The sequence below is a fragment of the Emiliania huxleyi genome (genome assembly GCF_000372725.1).
Source record: "Emiliania huxleyi CCMP1516 unplaced genomic scaffold EMIHUscaffold_539, whole genome shotgun sequence".
Taxonomy (NCBI): Eukaryota; Haptophyta; order Isochrysidales; family Noelaerhabdaceae; genus Emiliania; species Emiliania huxleyi.
The window spans coordinates 24,162-41,612 of NW_005197951.1; the positions used below are offsets into that span (position 1 = coordinate 24,162).

At 65.2% G+C, this 17,451-nt stretch overlaps 4 protein-coding genes across 4 annotated transcripts; 1 reads left to right on the forward strand and 3 right to left on the reverse strand.

Annotated features, from left to right (window-relative positions):
• Positions 1-929: 929 nt before the first annotated feature.
• On the reverse strand, positions 930-3,123 carry EMIHUDRAFT_119876 (hypothetical protein; the record flags this gene model as incomplete). Its single annotated transcript, XM_005765700.1, has 4 exons — positions 930-1,187; positions 1,950-2,090; positions 2,163-2,237; positions 2,416-3,123. The coding sequence occupies 4 exons, from the start codon at positions 3,121-3,123 to the stop codon at positions 930-932; spliced, it is 1,182 nt and encodes a 393-aa protein (XP_005765757.1).
• Positions 3,124-4,399: 1,276 nt separating this feature from the next.
• On the forward strand, positions 4,400-6,566 carry EMIHUDRAFT_470737 (hypothetical protein; the record flags this gene model as incomplete). Its single annotated transcript, XM_005765701.1, has 3 exons — positions 4,400-4,969; positions 5,745-5,969; positions 6,043-6,566. The coding sequence occupies 3 exons, from the start codon at positions 4,400-4,402 to the stop codon at positions 6,481-6,483; spliced, it is 1,236 nt and encodes a 411-aa protein (XP_005765758.1). The 3' UTR covers positions 6,484-6,566.
• Positions 6,567-6,628: 62 nt separating this feature from the next.
• On the reverse strand, positions 6,629-7,517 carry EMIHUDRAFT_371115 (hypothetical protein). Its single transcript, XM_005765702.1, has one exon. The coding sequence runs from the start codon at positions 7,441-7,443 to the stop codon at positions 7,192-7,194; it is 252 nt and encodes an 83-aa protein (XP_005765759.1). The 5' UTR covers positions 7,444-7,517; the 3' UTR covers positions 6,629-7,191.
• A 3,512-nt stretch (positions 7,518-11,029) lies between these two features.
• EMIHUDRAFT_459566 (hypothetical protein) lies at positions 11,030-13,279 on the reverse strand. Its single transcript, XM_005765703.1, has 6 exons — positions 12,562-13,279; positions 12,242-12,384; positions 11,928-11,966; positions 11,684-11,725; positions 11,561-11,611; positions 11,030-11,386 (listed from the first exon to the last, which is right to left on the reverse strand). Exons 1-6 carry the CDS (start codon positions 13,244-13,246, stop codon positions 11,342-11,344), a joined length of 1,005 nt encoding a protein of 334 aa, XP_005765760.1. The 5' UTR covers positions 13,247-13,279; the 3' UTR covers positions 11,030-11,341.
• Between the last annotated feature and the right edge of the window lie 4,172 nt (positions 13,280-17,451).

Genomic DNA, 17,451 nt, shown 5'->3' on the forward strand with positions numbered 1-17,451 from the left:
ATTTGCGCCGCACGGTGCGAGCCTCGCTGTCTCCCCTCAGTGCCCACCACAGGGCGTCCTCCGCTTGAGCGGAAGGGTCCATGTCCGCTTTCGAGAATGACCGCAGAAGCAGCGCGGCGCGGCGGAGCGCGCGCATATTGAGCTTGGCGGCCAAACGCTATCGGCGCATTCGACACGACAAACTCGAGCAGCCAGCGACGCCGACGGTTACAAACGTGCGAAGCAATAAAATAAAACGGACATCTACTAGGAGATGGGTAAAAAGGCAGGTCCCCGCCCTGCGATCTTTGTGCAGGGTTCTTTGTGGGTGTGGTCGGCGACTAGCCGGGGTCGTCCTCCCGATGGGGGACTAGCACTACCACTAGCCGTCTTCCACATGGTCCCTCGGGTCCCTGCTGCTCCAATCTCTTCGTACATCCTCCTGCTGATCTCCGCAAAGTCCTGCTCCCTCCCTCGTCTCGCCCTGCGCGTCTGCTCCGCCTCCCCGTCGTCTGCCCTGCGTCGTCTGGCGACTGCGAAGCAAAAAATCTCTCCGTGTTAGCAAATTCTTCCAAGAGAGCTCTCTTGGTAGAAGCTCGTAGAACGGGTACGAGATGTATGGGAGTATTCGCAAAGAGGAGCCCCGCCCCCGCACGACTCCGCAGGGGTTAGCAAAATCTTTCACGACCAAACCGCAAAAAAACTGGATGCCTTTGCGCTTTCCGGAAAGCGCAACCACAAGCCACAACAGTCAACACTGGGCACGGGAGCACGGGACTCGTGGCGCGTCGCGATCTCACACCGACAGGTCAGGAACAGGTAGAGGTACCACACAGGGAACGAGCACACCCTAAGGCACACCGTTGTTTGAGCCCCCAAGGAAATCGACGGCTTCAAATACATAATGGGGCGATTCTCAATACACGGGGGGGTCGCCGATCCGACCGCCTTTAGAGCTCGGCGCACAGCTCCGCAAAAGACGGGCGGGCCTCGAGCGACTCGGCTGTGCACGCAGCCGCCGCGTGTCGGAGCGCCGCCGCCGCCGCCGCCGCCTCGCCGCCGCCAAAGGTTCCGTCGTGCGAGACCTGCAGGTGCGAGAGGAGGTCGAGCAGCAGCAGGCCGAACGAGCGCACCTCGAGCTTCTCGACGGCGGTGTGGCCGTGCCGGTCGTACGCGCACGCGGCGCCGAGGTCCGACAGCTTCACGACCTGCAGACAGAAGAGAGAGGTGAAAGCACGGTCAGACCACGACTGGACGCCGAGGCACGCGGCCGAACAACGGCCGACGTCGACAGGCCATGTCTCGGCTAGATGTCGGCTAGATATCCACGGGCCCGTACAGCTGGGACGCGCCCGAGGTGCGCCCCTCTCGATTGCCGCCCCGCCCCCACCACCAAGCCACACAGACCCATGTTGGCCACGATCTGCCAGTCGGTCGGCTGGATCTCGGCTACCTCTCGGCGCGGTGTGGGGGGGCCTCCGTCTCCGCGACGCGAAGCGTGTTGTGCAAGTAGATATCGCAGTGCGCGAGTCCGCGCGCGTGCAGCCACGCCCCAGCGCGAGCGACGGCACGCGCAACTTCTCTCGCCTGCAAGGCACGGCCGCGGGGCCGTCGTGGACACACATGGCACGTGTCGTGTCGCGGACACTGCGCCGCGCAGACGAGGGCCCAAGGACGCCTCGCGCCTGTGCCGGTGTGAGGCGGGCGTGCTTCCCCTCGACGAACGCGTCGCGCGTCACCGACGCGAAGGACGGCGGGCCGCCCACCGCAGAGGCGCCTGGGGACATGCATGTCATTGGACGTGCGGCGGGCCGCCCACCGCCGAGGCTGGGGGAGTGGGGGCGAGAGTGTTGCGGGAGCGCCTACTGGTGCTCCGCACCCGCAACTCTCTCGGGCCATCTCTCGGGCCATCTCTCGGGCCATCTCGGGCCATCTCGGCTGATCTCGGCTCTGCCTTCGAGCAGCTCGACCGCCATGCCGAGCGACGGCGTCTCCCACGCCGCGAGCGTGCGGACGAGGCTGGCGCAGCCGCCGGTCAGTCGCCCCATGAGCCACTCGCCGCGCGCGTCGCCGTCCGAAAACAGCTCCGCCGACCACAGCTTGCAGGCGACCTTCAAAAAAAGGTGGGAGGGGTGCGGGCGGCGGTGTGGTGAGAGACCTGCCCGCCCCAGCTTGCAGGCGACCGGCGTACCCTGCCACGTCCCGCGCTTGACCACCGCGCCCGAGCCGCGGCCCAGCTCCTCCTCCCCCACAGCCACCTGCGACGTAGACTCGGGAGGTGTGACAGTCCCGCCGGTAGGTGTGTCCTGTCCTGTGTGTCTGTGTGTCGCTCCAGTGTGGCCGTCTCTCCGCCTCGCCTAGCGTCCACCCCCATACCGCCTGCTGCCCAGCCGTGGCTGACAGTGCTTCGCCGCTCTGCCTCTCGATCTGATCTACCTCTCTGCCCGCCTCCGAGGCGTCCTTCAGAGTCGCCACCGCGTCGGCGGCTGCGTCGGCGGCGGAGAGGGCGGCAGCGCACAGGCGGGCAGAGTACGGGTTGCCTCCGAACGCGAACCATGCCAGCCGCGGGTGGCGAAAGGCGGCGGCGGGGAGGGTCTCCATGCGGTTGCAGGCGAGGCGCAGCATCTCGAGCGCAGGGATCGCCTCAATGAGTAAGTCGGCCGACACCGCGTCGAGGAGGTTGTGCGAGAGCATGAGCTTGCGCACGTGGCTCAGTCGGTGCGGAGCCCGCACCTCGGCGATCGCATTCTGCGCACAGATGAGCCAGCCCAGCTTTGGGGGGAGCGCCTCGCCGTCGAGCACGGCCAGCCCGTTCTCTTTGAGCGAGAGCATGAAGAGCGAGTCGGCTCGCGAGAGTGGGCCGCCGGCCGGCAGACCCCGGCCGCCGAGCGCGCAACCCGTCGCGAAGAGGACGCGCAGCCGCCCTAGCGTCTGCACGCCGTCGAGCGATTCGAGAGGGTTGCCTCCCACATCGAGCTGCTCCAGGCATGTCGCGCACAGGCCGATGCTGGCGGGAAGGCGCTTGAGGCCAGCCTTGCGGAGGTCGAGCCTGCAGATTGCAGCCAGCCGCGAGGCGGTGGGCTCGAGCCGCAGGAGGAGAGAGGCGGGCTCCTCCTCCTCTTCCTCTTCGCGCGCCGCTGACATCGTCAGATTGCGGTGCTGCAGATTGCGCTAGAGGACCTCAGATCAGAGTCGGCTTTGCGAGAAAAAAAAAGGCGGCGCGAACCGTGTTTACTTTACGGCCCGCCACACACACACACACACACACACACACACACACACACACACACACACACACACACACACACACACACACACACACACACACACACACACACACACACACACACACACACACACACATGCACACACACATGCACACACACATGCACACACACATGCACACACACACACATACATACATGCACACACACACACACACAGCCCCTTCCCCTTCCCCCTCAAGAGACAAGACCGCAAGCAAGGGCGAGGACACGCGTAGGCCGCGCACCTCTAGCGAAGCCCATGTGTGCGCTGTCGCGTTTTGGGGTTGGTCCTGCAACGGTGTCTCGTGCGGAGCAGTGGTGTGCTGCCGCGCGAGGGTTGCAGGCGTGAGGGTCGAGGGTACCTTTTCCCCCCTTTGCTATTAACAATGCTTTGGAATCTATGAACATGACCTCGAGTGGAGCCCCAGTCCTCGACAGGCTCATCGCCAGTGGAATAGGGAGTCCACCGTGCTGCGAACCTGTCGCTGTCCCTTTTGGCAGTAGCACAGGAGAACTAGGAGAGCGCAACCAGTAGGAGGCCCGCGCCTGCCCCCGTGCCGCCGGGTGCAACTTTGTCCTACACGAGAGGGGAATCCCTGGGACCCTGCTGAGCCCTGGCCTCGACACCTCGACACCAAACCTCGACACCAACTCCGTGGCCGTCCCCGTGCGGGCGGCTCCGGTGGCCGCCGCGCCGGCCGCCCCGCGGGCCACCGCACCGCACCGCACCGCACCGCGGGCCACCGCACCGCCACACCGTCCTCAATGGGCATCGCCGTGCCGGCGGGTGCCCCTCCGGTGGGTGCCGCGCCCGCTCCGGTGGTCGCCTCGCCGGTGGTCGCCTCGAGCGGGTTGGCCGGCTGCGCCTGGCGTTCGAGATCTTGCCTCGAGCGACGGCTATGTTGATTCAGTCTGAGCGACGGCTATGTTGATTCGCGCGACATTGAGGCGCTCCGCAACCAGAAGGGTGTCGGCGGCGAGTGGAGTGTGGAGCAGCTGCAGCAGCTCTCTCTGCGACACGGGCGCCTGTTCCTACCTCATGGCGCTGCGGGCTCGGCGGCAGTAGAGGGAGGGCCGAGGGACCATACCCCGCGACCATACCATACCCCGGAAAAGTTGGAACCCAGCGGGCAGACCTCTGCGCACCGTGGGTAATGTCCCCAGCGGCCCCCCGGGCCCGTGGTGGCGGCCGCGTATCGTCCCGGGGCGCCGCCGCGGCCCGCGAGATGTCCGCACACAACCGCCGCGGCGACTGGGCGGCGGCGTTGCAGATCTTTGCCACTGCCACTGCTGCCCTGGGCAACCGCACCCACAACGCCGCCGTATACGTCGAGGCGATCCGGGCGCACGGTGCACTGGGTAGGCCGGCGCGGGCGCTCGACACCTTCCAGACGCTGCAGGCCTCCTCGCTGCCGCCCAGCCTGATCGGCTACACGGCGGCGATCCGGGCGTGCGCGACGGCGACGCACTGGCCGGTGGCTCTCTCGCTGCTGCAGGACGCGCGCGACGAGGGCATCGAGCCCGACACCGTCGCGCTGAACGCGGCGCTCGCGGCGTGCGAGCGCGGCGGCCAGTCGGACGAGGCCCTCCTCCTGCTGTCCGAGATGGAGGCCTCGCCCAGCGCGCCGCCCGACCGAATCAGCTACAACACCGCCATCGCCGCCTGCTCGCGCTGCGGCGAGTGGCGGACGGCGCTGCGGCTGCTCGGCGAGATGGCGGAGCGGGTGCCGCCGGCGCCGCGCACTTCTCCCCGCCTCTCTTCTTCCCGCCGCCGCACCTGCCTCGCCGCTAGCTAGGTGCCTCCGCCGCGCAACACGCCGGACGCACACAGCTACGGAGCGGCTCTCTCCGCGTGCGAGAGAGGCGGGGAGGGGGGAGGAGGCGGTGTGGCTCCTCGAGACTCGCCCGAGGTGACCCGAGATCGCCCCGAGATTAGGAGGGCAGCCGGATGAGGCGCTGAGGCTGCTCGAGCGGATGCGGTCGGAGGGGCTGCGGCCAGGCCTCGCGCGCTCCATCTCTCGGCTGCATCTCGGCTGCGTCTCGGCTGTGTCTCGGCTGGCTCTCGGCTGTATCTCGGCCCTATCCCGGCTGTGCCTCGGCCAGGCCTCGTGCACTACCACGCGGTGATGCGTGCGTGCGCGACGCCAGCGCACTGGCCGATCGCCGCGTCGATGCTGCAGGACGATCTCCCCATCTCTCTCTCCCCATCTCTCTCTCTCTCTCTCTCTCTCTCTCTCCCTCTCTCTCTCTCTCTCTCTCTCTCTCTCTCTCTCTCTCCCTCCCTCCCTCTCTCTCTCTCTCTCTCCCTCCCTCCCTCCCTCTCTCTCTCTCTCTCTCTCTCTCTCTCTCCCCCCCTCTCTCTCTCCCTCTCTCTCTCTCCCTCTCTTTCTCTCTCTCTCTCTCCCTCCTTCTCCCTCTCTCCCTCTCTTTCTCTCGCCGCCTCCTGCTACCTCCTCCCTCTCCCTCCCCTGACGACCCCCGCCAAGCTCGCTCCTGCAGGACGCGCGCGACGAGGGCCTGTCACCAAACACCGTCTCGACCAACTGCGCCCTCGCCGCCTGCGAGGCTGGCGGCGCGTGGCGCGACGCACTCGCCCTCCTCGACGAGGCCGCAGCACCAGACGCAATCTCCTTTCACACCGCTATCGCCGCCTGCCGCCGCGCGGGTGGTCGACCCGCCGCACGCGCGGCACTCCGACTGCTGAGCCGGATGCGAGCAGCGCACGTGCGCCCGTCGCTCCTCGCGCACCACCGTGGCTGCCTCCTCCCCCCTTCCCCCAAGCTCCGCCCGTTCACAGGTGCGCCCCTCCCTCATCGGCTACACGACCGTGATGAACGCGCTGAGCGCCGCCGGCTACGTCCGCCCGGCGCTGCTCGTGTTCCGCGCCCTCTGCGCCGACCATGACCCCGACGAGCGGGCGGTGCACACGGCCCTCCGCGCCTGCGACGGTGCCGGCCGCCGGGCGGACGGGCTGGCGCTGCTTGCAGAGCTGGCAGAGTCGGGCGCCGCGGGGGAGAAGCTCGCGAGGCGCTTCCGCCCGCTGTGGGACGCCAAGGCGGCGGCGGCGCACAAGGCCCCGGCAGCCGCCGCCGCGGTGGCTGGAGGCAGCGGCAGGGGTCGGGGCCGCACGCGTGGTGGCAGTGGGCGCGGCAGCGCCGCCCCGCCGCAGTGGAGGAGGCGGAGCCGACGGAGTCGGAAAGGGCCGCCGCCGGAGCACGAGGCTGCGCGGGGCGAGTAGCTGTAGCCGCATCTGTGGAAGGTGCCGTTGGTCTTCAGCAGACACACTCTAGAGGGGCGCGGCGGTGTGCGACCGGTTCGTGTGCGGCCGCGGGCGGCGGCGGGTGAGAGGTGAGTTGAGCCGTGTGAACCCGAGCTGCACGATGCTCAAGTGTCTGTTTCTGTCTAGCTCTCAACGGGCCAGGCGCGAGAGCACACAGGGCTCAGGGGGAGGCGCGCAGACTCTCTGTGGTCTCTCTCACTCACTCTGCCCCACTGCGCGAAAAAGTTTCTCATGTCTATCCTTCTGGATGCGCTGGCCGGGCGCGACTACCTCTCTCTCGCGTTACTCTCGACATGGCCGCCCGCGGACGCCACATGCCGGGCGCCGCCGTCTCGCCGCGTCGTGGCCGGCCCCTCGTCTTCTCACCTGTGAGCTGTGTCGTGCACGTGGCGTGGGGGGAACGGTTTCGGTCGCCCTTCTCGTCGCTTTATGCGTGAATCGGGTCGCCGGGGTCGAGCCCCAACATTGCTGTTCCCACGTTGAGTCATTGACGTGTTCTGCATGCAGCAGTCAAGCGACAGACTGAGGACAGAGAGCCAGCCGTCTCAGACCTGCAACTCATCAGGGGACGTAGCCTGCCGTGGGGACGAACTTTTTTATGCTTCAGGAGAACTTCACCACGGCGTCAAGCTTTTCTCCAGATCTGCTTCCGCCTTCTCCCCCTTCTTACCCACACGTTTTGGCGGCGGCTCCCGCAGAGGGGTATAACGACGCCCAGAGAGAGTTGCCGAAGCTTCCAGGTGAGGTTTGGGTGAGCGTCGTGTCGCGGGTGGACGATCCGCCACCGCACAGCTCCGACAGCCATTTGCACAGTGCTGCTGGCTCAGCCTGATCGGAAGCCCCATGATTCTGCGCGCGCATCTGGTTCAGGTATTCTTTGCTTGGCGGCGCCGAGCTGGGCCGCTTGACCGCAGGCATGGGTGTGAGAGCGCGGACTCGGTGCCTGCAACCCGGCGTGGGCCGAATATTGCGAACGAAAGGGGGCGCGCTCGCTTGCGCGGGGCGACCGAAAATAGCCGAAACACAAAGGGCCGCCCGGCAGATTATATTTCTTAGCGCCGGCAGCTCGAAGCCGCGCTCTCGCGCCCACAAGCGAATGCCCTCCCGTGCGAGCGAGGCGTGGAAGAGCAGCGAGACGGCCGCGACACGAGCGTTGTCGGCGGGGTCGCAGCGAGAGAGGGCGTGTTAGACCTATAAGCGTAAAGATAGGTCGGCGCTTCGTTCGACCAACTAGGCCACCGGCTCATCCAGGTCCTGAGGTGACTGGGGCGGGCAGGAGGGTGCGCCCTCCGAGAGGAGCTCCTGTTTTGTTAGACCTAAAGGGCGGCGCTTCGACCAACTATAGGCCACCTTTTGCGCGCAAAAGGTGGCCTATAGAGGATACTAATTACTATAGTTGGTCGAAGCGCCGACCTTTAGGTCTAACACGTAACAGGGCGCGCCGCGAGCGAGGAGCTCCGTGGAGAGGTCGAGGAGGCGGGCGGGCGCGGGGGCGGCGGCGTGTTCGGCGAGGCGAGCGGCGGTGGTGGAGGCGGCGAGGCGGCGCGGCGGCGAAGACAATGCACATTGGCCTCGAGAGAAGATCGCCTGAGGGAGCATGAAGAATTTCTTTTTTGGCGGCAATCGCAGGAAGAAGAATCGACCGCGGAGCGAGTGACGGGTAATCGTGGCCGTGGCCAAGAAAATCAAAATATTAAGCTCTCTGTTTGGACCACGGTGAAAAACTCGACGGTTTTGGGCGTTTCAGAGCACGCTGAATCGATTGGCTGAGCTATAATTCTCGCCAGCCCTTTCCTTTCATAATTATTGACTCAAAACTCGATGATCGCGCGCGACTTTGGAGCCGTTATAGCTCAGCCAAAACGTTCCTCTCGAAAAGTTGACTTAGGAAGCCGCAAACGGCAGCTTCTCAAAGCCTCACCGGCGCTTATTCTCTTGATCTTTCAAAACCTAGGCCTGCGGCCAAAATTTTCTAAAGGCCGCTGCGCGGCCAGCGCAATGCGCAACCAGTCAGCGACCGACAGTCAGCAGCAGACTGTGACGATTGGCGGCCTCGCGCCCTCAGTCGACCTCCTCTACCAACTCCCCTGCCCAGCCCATATGCCTCATCCACGGTGGCGCAACCACTCGCGCAGGGAGAGAGAGAAAGTCGGCGATCTGCGCCGTGCAGATGAGCTCCGCCTCGTCTGCGTCGAGGACGCCCATCGCAGGGCTGTCATAGCGCCATTGCATATGACGTACTGCATGTTGTTCATTGCTTCGCAGGTGCCAAAGTCGAGGATAATCTCACTCAGCGATGGCGAAGGCTGCACTCCCGGCCGGCGGTAGGAGGGATGAAGGTTAATGTACTTCGCAGTGTACAGTGCCTTCCGGCGCGAACAGTGCCCGGGACGAAAGAGGAGGCGACGTCTCCCTCGTCCATGGACGGTGTAGCCAGCTTGAGAGACGGGAACGAACGGCGGTGAATCGCCGACAGCGGCGCCTTCGTTCCTTTCCAGTGAATCGCCGGCGGGTGCCCTGAGCGTTGTATCTGTCGGCCAGTTGCCGCACCGCCGGCAGCAGCTCCGCAGCAGCCGCCCAGATGGCGCCGGTTAGGACAGGAGCGAAGCCGCGTGGACACGGCTGAGCGACGCCGTGCGTCTCGTTTGGATGCTGCAGGCATGCCGGGCAGCGCGCGTGCTCCATCCATACCGTCGGGCGCCCGCCGACATCTTCGATTTCTTCGGCGTAGGGGACCAAAAAACCCTGAAAATTTTCTTCGCCTGCGGCGGGCAATTAATTTCGATACTTTCGCTTTCACAGCTCTTTCACACGACTTTATCCGTCACTCGCTCCGCGGCTTGGTTGGAACAATCCGCTGTGGGCGAGGCTAGCACACACTCCTCTCCTTAAAATCCCTGTGTGGACACTCTCTCACTCCGCGCTAACCTAAGCCCTCGAGACTAAGCCTCCCACCCTGTTCCCTGTACCCTCTGATGCCTGAAGCAGAGCTGGGGTGGGGCTCGCACGCCCCGGGGCCCCGGCGCGGAGCCCGCGGGGTCCGTTTGAGGGTTTGCGATCTTCCTTTTTCTTTCTGTCAAAGTTGTAAAAGTAGTTGCTGTAAATTGATGAGTTTGGCGCCTCAACGCTCAACCGCAACCCCGCCACTGCGCCACAGTCAATCAGTCAGTGTTACACGCCTCCTAGCATGGAGGACGGGCCCACACGCACACACACGCTGCACACGATTGGCTCGGGAGCCGGCACGAGGCACAGTCACCGGCCGTAGCACCGGGTCCGGACTGCTGGACACACAGCACACAGCTCACAGGACAGCTCACGAGGTGGCGCTATGTAGTGGGGTTCTCAGGGACTGACACGGGAGAAGAAGGTGGAGCACAGGGACGGGGACACAGGACTCACGCACTGACATCCCACCCCGCGCCGGGGGCGGTGGCGCGCGCGAGCGCCGGGGTACTTTGGACCCGCAGTCTGGCAGGCGCCAGGCCACAGACCCGCCGGCAGAGCCTTGAGCCGCATCCGCGATCCGCGCCGGCTCTCAGAAGAGATCCGGCGCGGTGCTGACCGCGCCCTCGGACGTCGGCGCCACAGCACAAGCCATACAATGCACAGAGCTCTGGGAGGTAAAGTGTCAGTGTATATATTGTAGAGACCAACCATGTGCACAATATCTCTCAGTCTAGCTAAGCCTGGGAAGGCGATGCCAGGGCCGTACAGCAGCTTGATGGTGCTTCGCCGGCGTGCGTCCCGGAGCGGTGCCGGACGGTCGGTCCGGGGGAGGAAAATGGAGGACAGCGCCGACGCCGCTCTGATTCGACTTTTAACTTCAAACAAAGACAGTGGCACGCGCCACAGCGCGGTGCGTGCCACTGTCAGGAGCAGATACGTCAGTTAGTTGTGTTCACGCCGGGATCGTGTCCTCCGCAACCTGCACAGACTTTAGGCTACAACAGTAGGTGAAACGTCTAAAGGACGAAAGAGGGGAATCGGCCCGACGGCGGGCGGAGAAGACGGGCACTAGACCAGAAAGGACTGGGAGAGTGTGAATGGAGGGAGGGACACGGTGGACCGGGACACGCGGTGGTTCGGACGCGCGTGATCGCGAGCATCGCACAACATCGCCATTTATCGCATTTTATCGCCAAATATCGCGCGGTATCGCGGTTGCGATATTGTGAAAGATTCCCTCTAGAGCAGGGCTAGTATATTGCGTGAACATCTCTCTCCGTCAACGTGAGACTCAAGCAGCCATTGCCCAGCCCCTTGCGCCTTGGAGTGTGAAGGCTTCGTAGCCCTCCGGTGTCCCTACTACTGAAGACCCGCAGGGCTGGAGGTGGAGCGCGAAAAAAAAAGGCGAGCGAGTGCTGGCCATAACCCATATACAGGGTGGGCGACGGCTAGCGCATCACACACCTCTCCTTAAAATCCCTGTGTGGTGGCGGCGTGCCGTCCTCCCATGACCCATCCCTCCGCCCTTGGGCCGCGTGTTTTCTTTCTTGTTCCGATATACAAGATATATATTGTGCACCGTCCGTCCCGCGCGTCCGTCCCTGTTCGTGTTCGTACCGAAAACTTAAAGAATCCGAGGGCGGCCCACTCTGCGGACCACTAATACTTGCACACACTCGACCGTTAAGGCCATCGGAAGGAGGCGGCGCGCATGTGCAGCCTCGCCGGATGTCTCGAGAGGCCGGGTGTGAGGAGGCAGCGGGCATGCGGTTCTGAGCGAGGTCTGGCGTTGCGCGAAGCGGTGGCGGGCAGAGCGAGCGGGCGCGACCGGCGCCCTCCTCTCCCGAGGCCGCCTCTTTCCGCCGTCTCAGAGCTTCTTCGGGTCCTTGGCCGGCTTCTTGGAGGGGAGCGCCTGTGGCGACGGGGGCGGAGACCGGAGAGTGGGTCGCATTCGCAGCGGCGGGCCGAGAGGAGAGAGAGAGAGGGAGGCGGCAAGGGAGGGGAGAGGCGGCAAGCGAGGAGAGGCGAGACGGAGAAGAGAGAGAGAGAGGGAGAGGCGCCAAGGGAGGAGGGAGGCGGGAGGCGCCTTCTCGAGCAGCTCGACGGCAAGACCCACGAAGACGAGGGTGCAGCCGGCCTGCAGGGAGGGTCCGAGGACGGGTCCGAGAAGGGTCCGGGGAGGGCGGGGAGGGCGAGGGTAGCAGCCAACCCACTGCATCTCGTCGAGCGAGTTGGACGGATTGCGCAGCACCTGGGGTGGGAGGGGTGCGACTCGTCAAACAGGAAGGAGGGACTGGCAGGGTGCGAATGTGTCGCGGACGTCGCGTGGACGCGTCTCCGGTCCGAGAGATCGCACAGCAGCGCGCGGCGATCCTCCCGACCAGCTGTCGCGGCTGCATCTCGGCTGCATCTCGGCTGCATCTCGACTGCATCTCGGCTGTCTCTCGCAGCACCGAGTAGACGGTCGAGAAGATCTTGCGCGTCGTCGTGACCTGGAAGAGAGAGGGCGAGGCTCGCTCGAAGGCCATGTCTCGGCTGTGTGTGTGTGCGTGTGTGTGTGTGTGTGTGTGTGTGTGTGACGGCTCTCTCTCTCTCTCTCTCTCTCTCTCTCTCCCCCCTCCCCCCCTCTCTCTCTCTCTGCTCTCTCGCCGCTCTCGACCTCGACCACGCCTCGGCTCTCTCCCGCCTCGGCTCTCTCCCGCCTACTCCGTGGCCGTCGCGGCTCTCTCTCCCTCTCCCTCTCTCTCTCTCCCAACTACGCCGTGACCGTGGACAGCAGCAGCGGCCCGAACTGCGTGATGGTGTAGTAGATGAAGTTCTGGCCGACGGCGGAGGCGAGCGAGTAGATGAGCACCGCCTGCAGCACCTCCGGGTGCCGGCTGCAGAAGGCGAACCCCTCCGTCAGGTGGCCTAGCAGACACACACACACATATAGCAGCCCACACGCCGCCCCGTCACCGGCCGGCGTTCCGCAGTCGCTGCTGCCGGCGGCGGGGCGGCGGCGGAAGCGGCGGCGAGCGGCGGCGAGCGGCGGCGAGTGGTGGCAGGTACGGCGGTAAACGCTAATGGTGCCGAGTGGTGGCGCACCTGTCGCTAGGCCGAGCGCCGCGGCAACCAAGCAGCCCGACGCGTTTGTCCAAAACATGGACTCGTGCATGGTGGGCTTGGCCTTGGGGTCGGAGGGGTTGAGCGCCTTGGTCGACGCCTTGACCCTGTCCTGCAGCCCGCCCGTCACCGCGTCCATCACCAGCGACGCCGCGATGAGCCACAGGCCGTATGCCGAGTCCTCGCCGCCGCCCTTCTTCTTGCCTCCAAAGTTGAAGACGGTGACGCCGAGCGTGATGAGCGCGACCTGCAGGTACTTGACGAGGTCGTACGACTTGCCGCCCAGCAGGATGCCGCCCGCCATCACCGGCACCATCTTGCACGACTTGCCCAGCACCTGCGTCGGAAAGGAGACGTACCGCAGCGCCTCGTTCGAGGCGGCCATCGCGAGCATCTGCGAGATGCCCGAGTTGAAGATCTCCTTGTGCGGGATCTTGATGCCCGAGCCGCCGAGCACCGCCATCCCCAGCAGCGCGATGGCGGCGTTGATGCCGCGCTCGGCCGTCAGCGCGAGGAAGGTGAAGGCAAACTTCTCGCCCTTGACCTTGTCCGAGCCGCCGTACTCCTTCTTGTAGACGTCCTCCTGCAGGACGGCAAAGTAGGAGAAGCTGGCGAAGATGCCGGCGCACGCGAAGAGGAGCTTGAAGGCGTCCGCCACGGCGCCCATGGTTGCAGCGGAGGAGCGGGTGGCGCCCACGAGACTCGTCCTGGTGATGACAGAAAAAAGATGAAACTTAGTTCCGTGAAATGAGCCCACGGCTCTACTAGTGGACGAGTACAGGATGGATCGACTGGATGGATCGGACCTGGACTCGCGCGACAGCTTCTGGCTCATCAGCTCTTCTCGCATTCTGCTATGGCAACCAAAACGATCACGTATCTTCAGGCCGAGGGCGACGCCAATGAGCGCTTCGCGGCACGCGGTGCGCACAACCTGCTCCTCGAAGGCGAGGCACAGCGCCAGGCTTTCCTGGGATCCATCGCCGGTTTGTCGCTGGTGGATGGGATCAAGGAAATGGAGTGGCCAGTCCTCGCGGAAGTGGTCATGCCGTTCGTCACCCTCGCGCCGGACGCGTGGGAATCGGGCTACGGCGCGGTGTACATCGATGAAGACGCATGGTCCCGTTGGGCTGAAGCCATGTCAATGCTGATTGCAGACATGGGCAAAGCCGCATGGACCAAGGCATACGAGGAGATCATGAAGAGGCTGGAGGCAGCGAGTGAGGACATCAAGCAGAAGATGCACCTGCGCCTGGCAGACCTAGCGCCAGTGCAGCCGGAGGTGCACTACGCGGAGGAGGGAAACGCTGCCCAGAGGGCTGCTGCAGCCGCAAAGAACAAGGCTACGCAGGATCGGGCGTTTTTGAAGGAGCTCAAGCTGGGAGATCTCGCGGGCTCTGACGGGCGACTCGTATTCTTCGCGCGGGCGGCGGCGGCGATGGGAAGCCACGTGACAGTCTCCTCGCGGGATGCAAAGTCGTTCATGAAGGCGGTGCGGGCCATCCGCAATGCCGCAGAGACCAAGATGGGCGAGGACCTCGATTCCGAGGAGTGCGCACTCGCCTTCAAGGGCATGCTGACGGCGGAGCCCGTCATGCCGGTCCTAATGAATCTTACCAAGACGGCGGGCGGTCCGGCCGCGCGGATCAACCTTCGGCGCATGGCGTGGGTGTGGAGCGGGGATCGGCCGGTGGGGGAAGCTGAGCTTGCCCCGCTGTTGAAGGAAAACTTCCACGCTGCGCTTGCATGCTTTGACGCGGTCCGGGCTATGGTGGGCTCGGCGGTGGACGGCTCGTCGCTCCCGGCCGACGCCGGGCGCGTGTACTCGTCAGTGTCAACAGTGGCCATTCGCGTCGGCGTGCTCAGGAATGGAGATCATCTTGGGCCCGCATCGCTCAAAGAGTTGGAGCACAAGATGAAGCACTTGCGCGGCACGCTCGAGGGAGCTCGGTACACGGCAAAGACCATGTCCGAGCGATGCGACGAAGTGGTGTCCATGCTCCAGGCTGTGGCCCGCAACGCGAGAAGTGAAATGCGTCAAGCCCAAAGCCTGAAACGCGAAGTACAAAGCACAAAGATGAAGTTTTTTAGAAGGTGCAAGCGTGAAGTTGAAGTGTCTTCTGAAGTGCTAAGGCTCAAGTCCGAAGCCTGAAGCCCGAAGCCCGAGTGTTTTGTGAAGTGCAAAGGCTCAAGTCCGAAGCCCGAAGCCCAAAGTCGAAGAGTGTCTTGTGAAGTGCAAAGTGTAAAACCGGTCTCGCTAAACTGCAAAAAGCCCAACGAGAGGTGAGAGCCTCGCGCGCACAGGACGTAGAGGTGGGCATACCTGACTCTAACACCAACTCTCGCGGGATTTCACCCTCCACACACAACCCTCCAGTCTAGACACGCCTCTTGCAAGACCGGGTTATGCTAGTTGACGAAAGTGGGTGGCTACTTCTAGTCCTTCTTCCCGCCACCGGCAACGGCGCGGCGCGGGCGCTCGGCCACGCCGGTGCCGGTGGCGGTTGCGGCGGCGGCAGCGTCGCCCGGCGTCACCTTCTGCATGGCTGCGGCGACAGCGGCCTCGACAGCTGGCCCGACGGCGGCGGCGACAGCTGGCGCGACGGCGGCGGCGGCGGCCTCTGCGACAGCAGGGCCGAGGGCCTCTTGGACAGCTCGGGGAATGCGCGCCTCGAGGGCGGCGACGGCCGCCGCGATCTTCGATTTGGTTTCGGCGCGCATCTCGACCTTGAGCTCCTCGGAGAGCCCCTGCCGCAGGCCGGCGGACGGGAGGTGAGCTAAGTCACGGCCGGGAAGGGACTGGACTGGCTGCTACGTAGGAGAAGCGGTGGCGGTAGCGAGGGAGGCGGGGGCGTGGGCACCCCTGCCGGCGGCGTCGTCGAGCTGCCCTCACCCTCCTCGCTCTTCCCCTTGTCCTTCTTCTTCTTCTCCTTCTATGCGGTGGCACAAGCAAGGGCTTGTGAGATACGCGGGGCGGGCTTGCTGGGGGCAGGCTGGGCGGCGGCGGGGGCAGCGGCGAGGGCAGTGGCGGCAGCGGCGAGGGCAGTGGCGGCAACAGAGGTTCAGGGGACGACAGCGGAGGCGACACTCGGCGTGACGGTGGCAGCGGATTAGCGGAGGGCGGGCTGGGAGGCGGTGGCGACGGCAACGGCGGGGCGGGCTTCGGCGGTAGAAGCGAGGGCGGCGGTGGGCTCGGTGGTGGTAGGGCGAGGGTGGCGATGGAGGCGGCGGCGACGGCGGCGGATGCGACAGCGGCGGCGGACTCGGTGGTGGTGGGCTGGAAGGCGGTGGCGAGGGTCACGTCGAGCCGGTTGCCAGCGTCGATCCACGCCTGCACCGCCTTCTCGTCCACCACCTCGGCGCCAGGCTAGGCGGAGGCGGTAAGGGCGGCGGAGAGGAGGGCGGCGGCGGGCTCGGGGGCGGTGGCGAGGGCGGTGGTGGTGGTGATCGGAGGCGGTGGTGGGGCGGCCGGGTGGGAGGCGGCGGCGACGGCGTAGGCAGGTGGGCGGCGGGGGCGAGGTCTGGGTGGAGGCAGCCGCTGGTGGTAGGCGGCGGTGATGCGCGGCGGTGAAAGAGGCGCTGGCGAGGGAGGGGCGGGCGGAGCACCTTGTCAGCCTTGTCCTTCTTATGCTTCTTCCGATCCTTCTTCTCGCCCGCCTCCTTCTCGACCTTCTGGCGCTTGCGGGCAGCCTCCTCCTGAAAGTCGGCGAAGCTGCCGGTGTCGCTGCGGCCGGAGTCGCTGTCGGCGTCGAGGTCATCATCCTGGCGCATTCGCGCAACAACAATAGAGTGAGTCCAGTCTAGCCCCCATGCAAAGTTGCTCTCGTCCAAGCCTCTCCTCCTCTCCTGCACCTCGTCTTCCAATTCGTCGTCCGCGGCGCCGCAGAAGGCCGCCTGGTTTCCCGGCTCGTCCTTGGAGCCGTACAGCAGCTCGAGCGTCCCGCCCGTACGGGCGACACTCAGGTACTCGTTGTCCTTGTCCTGGGTGAAGGGGACGCCCTTGGCAGAGGTGAAGAAGATGGATCCCCAGCTGTCGTTGCCGATCTTTGAGAGGTTGGAGACAACTTCCTTCCTCAGGTCGCTGACCTTGAGCATCGCCAGCCCCTTCTGATTCGAATTCCAGTTCCCAACCTTGATTGGGCCAACCACGAACTCGAGGCCGGCGGTACCCTGCATCGGGCCAAATAGGCGGAGGCCGTCCTTCGTCTTCTCGGTCAGCTCCGCCTTGCGGAGGATAATCGAGCGGCTGTATGGGGCGCTTTGCCCCCGGGGGGCCCTTTGGGGCCCCTCCAGGGGGCGACCCCTCCGGGGAGGCCGGCCCTCCCCGTGCCGGTTCTCCCCAACCAACCCCGCCGGCAGCGCGAGCTGCCGGCCATATTGAGCGGTTCAACCGCGTCGCGCACTCGTCCCAACCGAGGGCCGCAGACTCGTTCTGCGCGCCAACGGCTGGTGACGCTGTGTTGCCCTTGAGCTAGTCCTTCCCCGGTCGCCTAGCCTCTGCGCTGTCTGGCGGACGCCTGTATGCCATGCACGCGGACCACGCTTGCGTGGATACGTGGCTGGCAGGCAGACCCGTGTGCGGGGTAACCCGCGCACGGGGAAGCTTCACGGGTTCGAGCCGTCAAACATTGAGCAGCGGAGGTGTGCCGAGGGGGACCGGGAGGCGGTAAGCCGTCGTCGCCCGGCGCTGCATGCAGCACCGTGGCGATGGCGCTAAGAGGTTCCTCTTTTCCGCGCCCCCCCCGCAAGGCGCGCGATACACACGGGTCTCGGATTTCAAGATTAGAGACCCCTGGAGAGCTAACGAAGTGGCAAAAACAGGCTCTCAGCGGCCGTAGAGTCTACCTCCGTTTCGGCCTGCCTGTCTGCGAC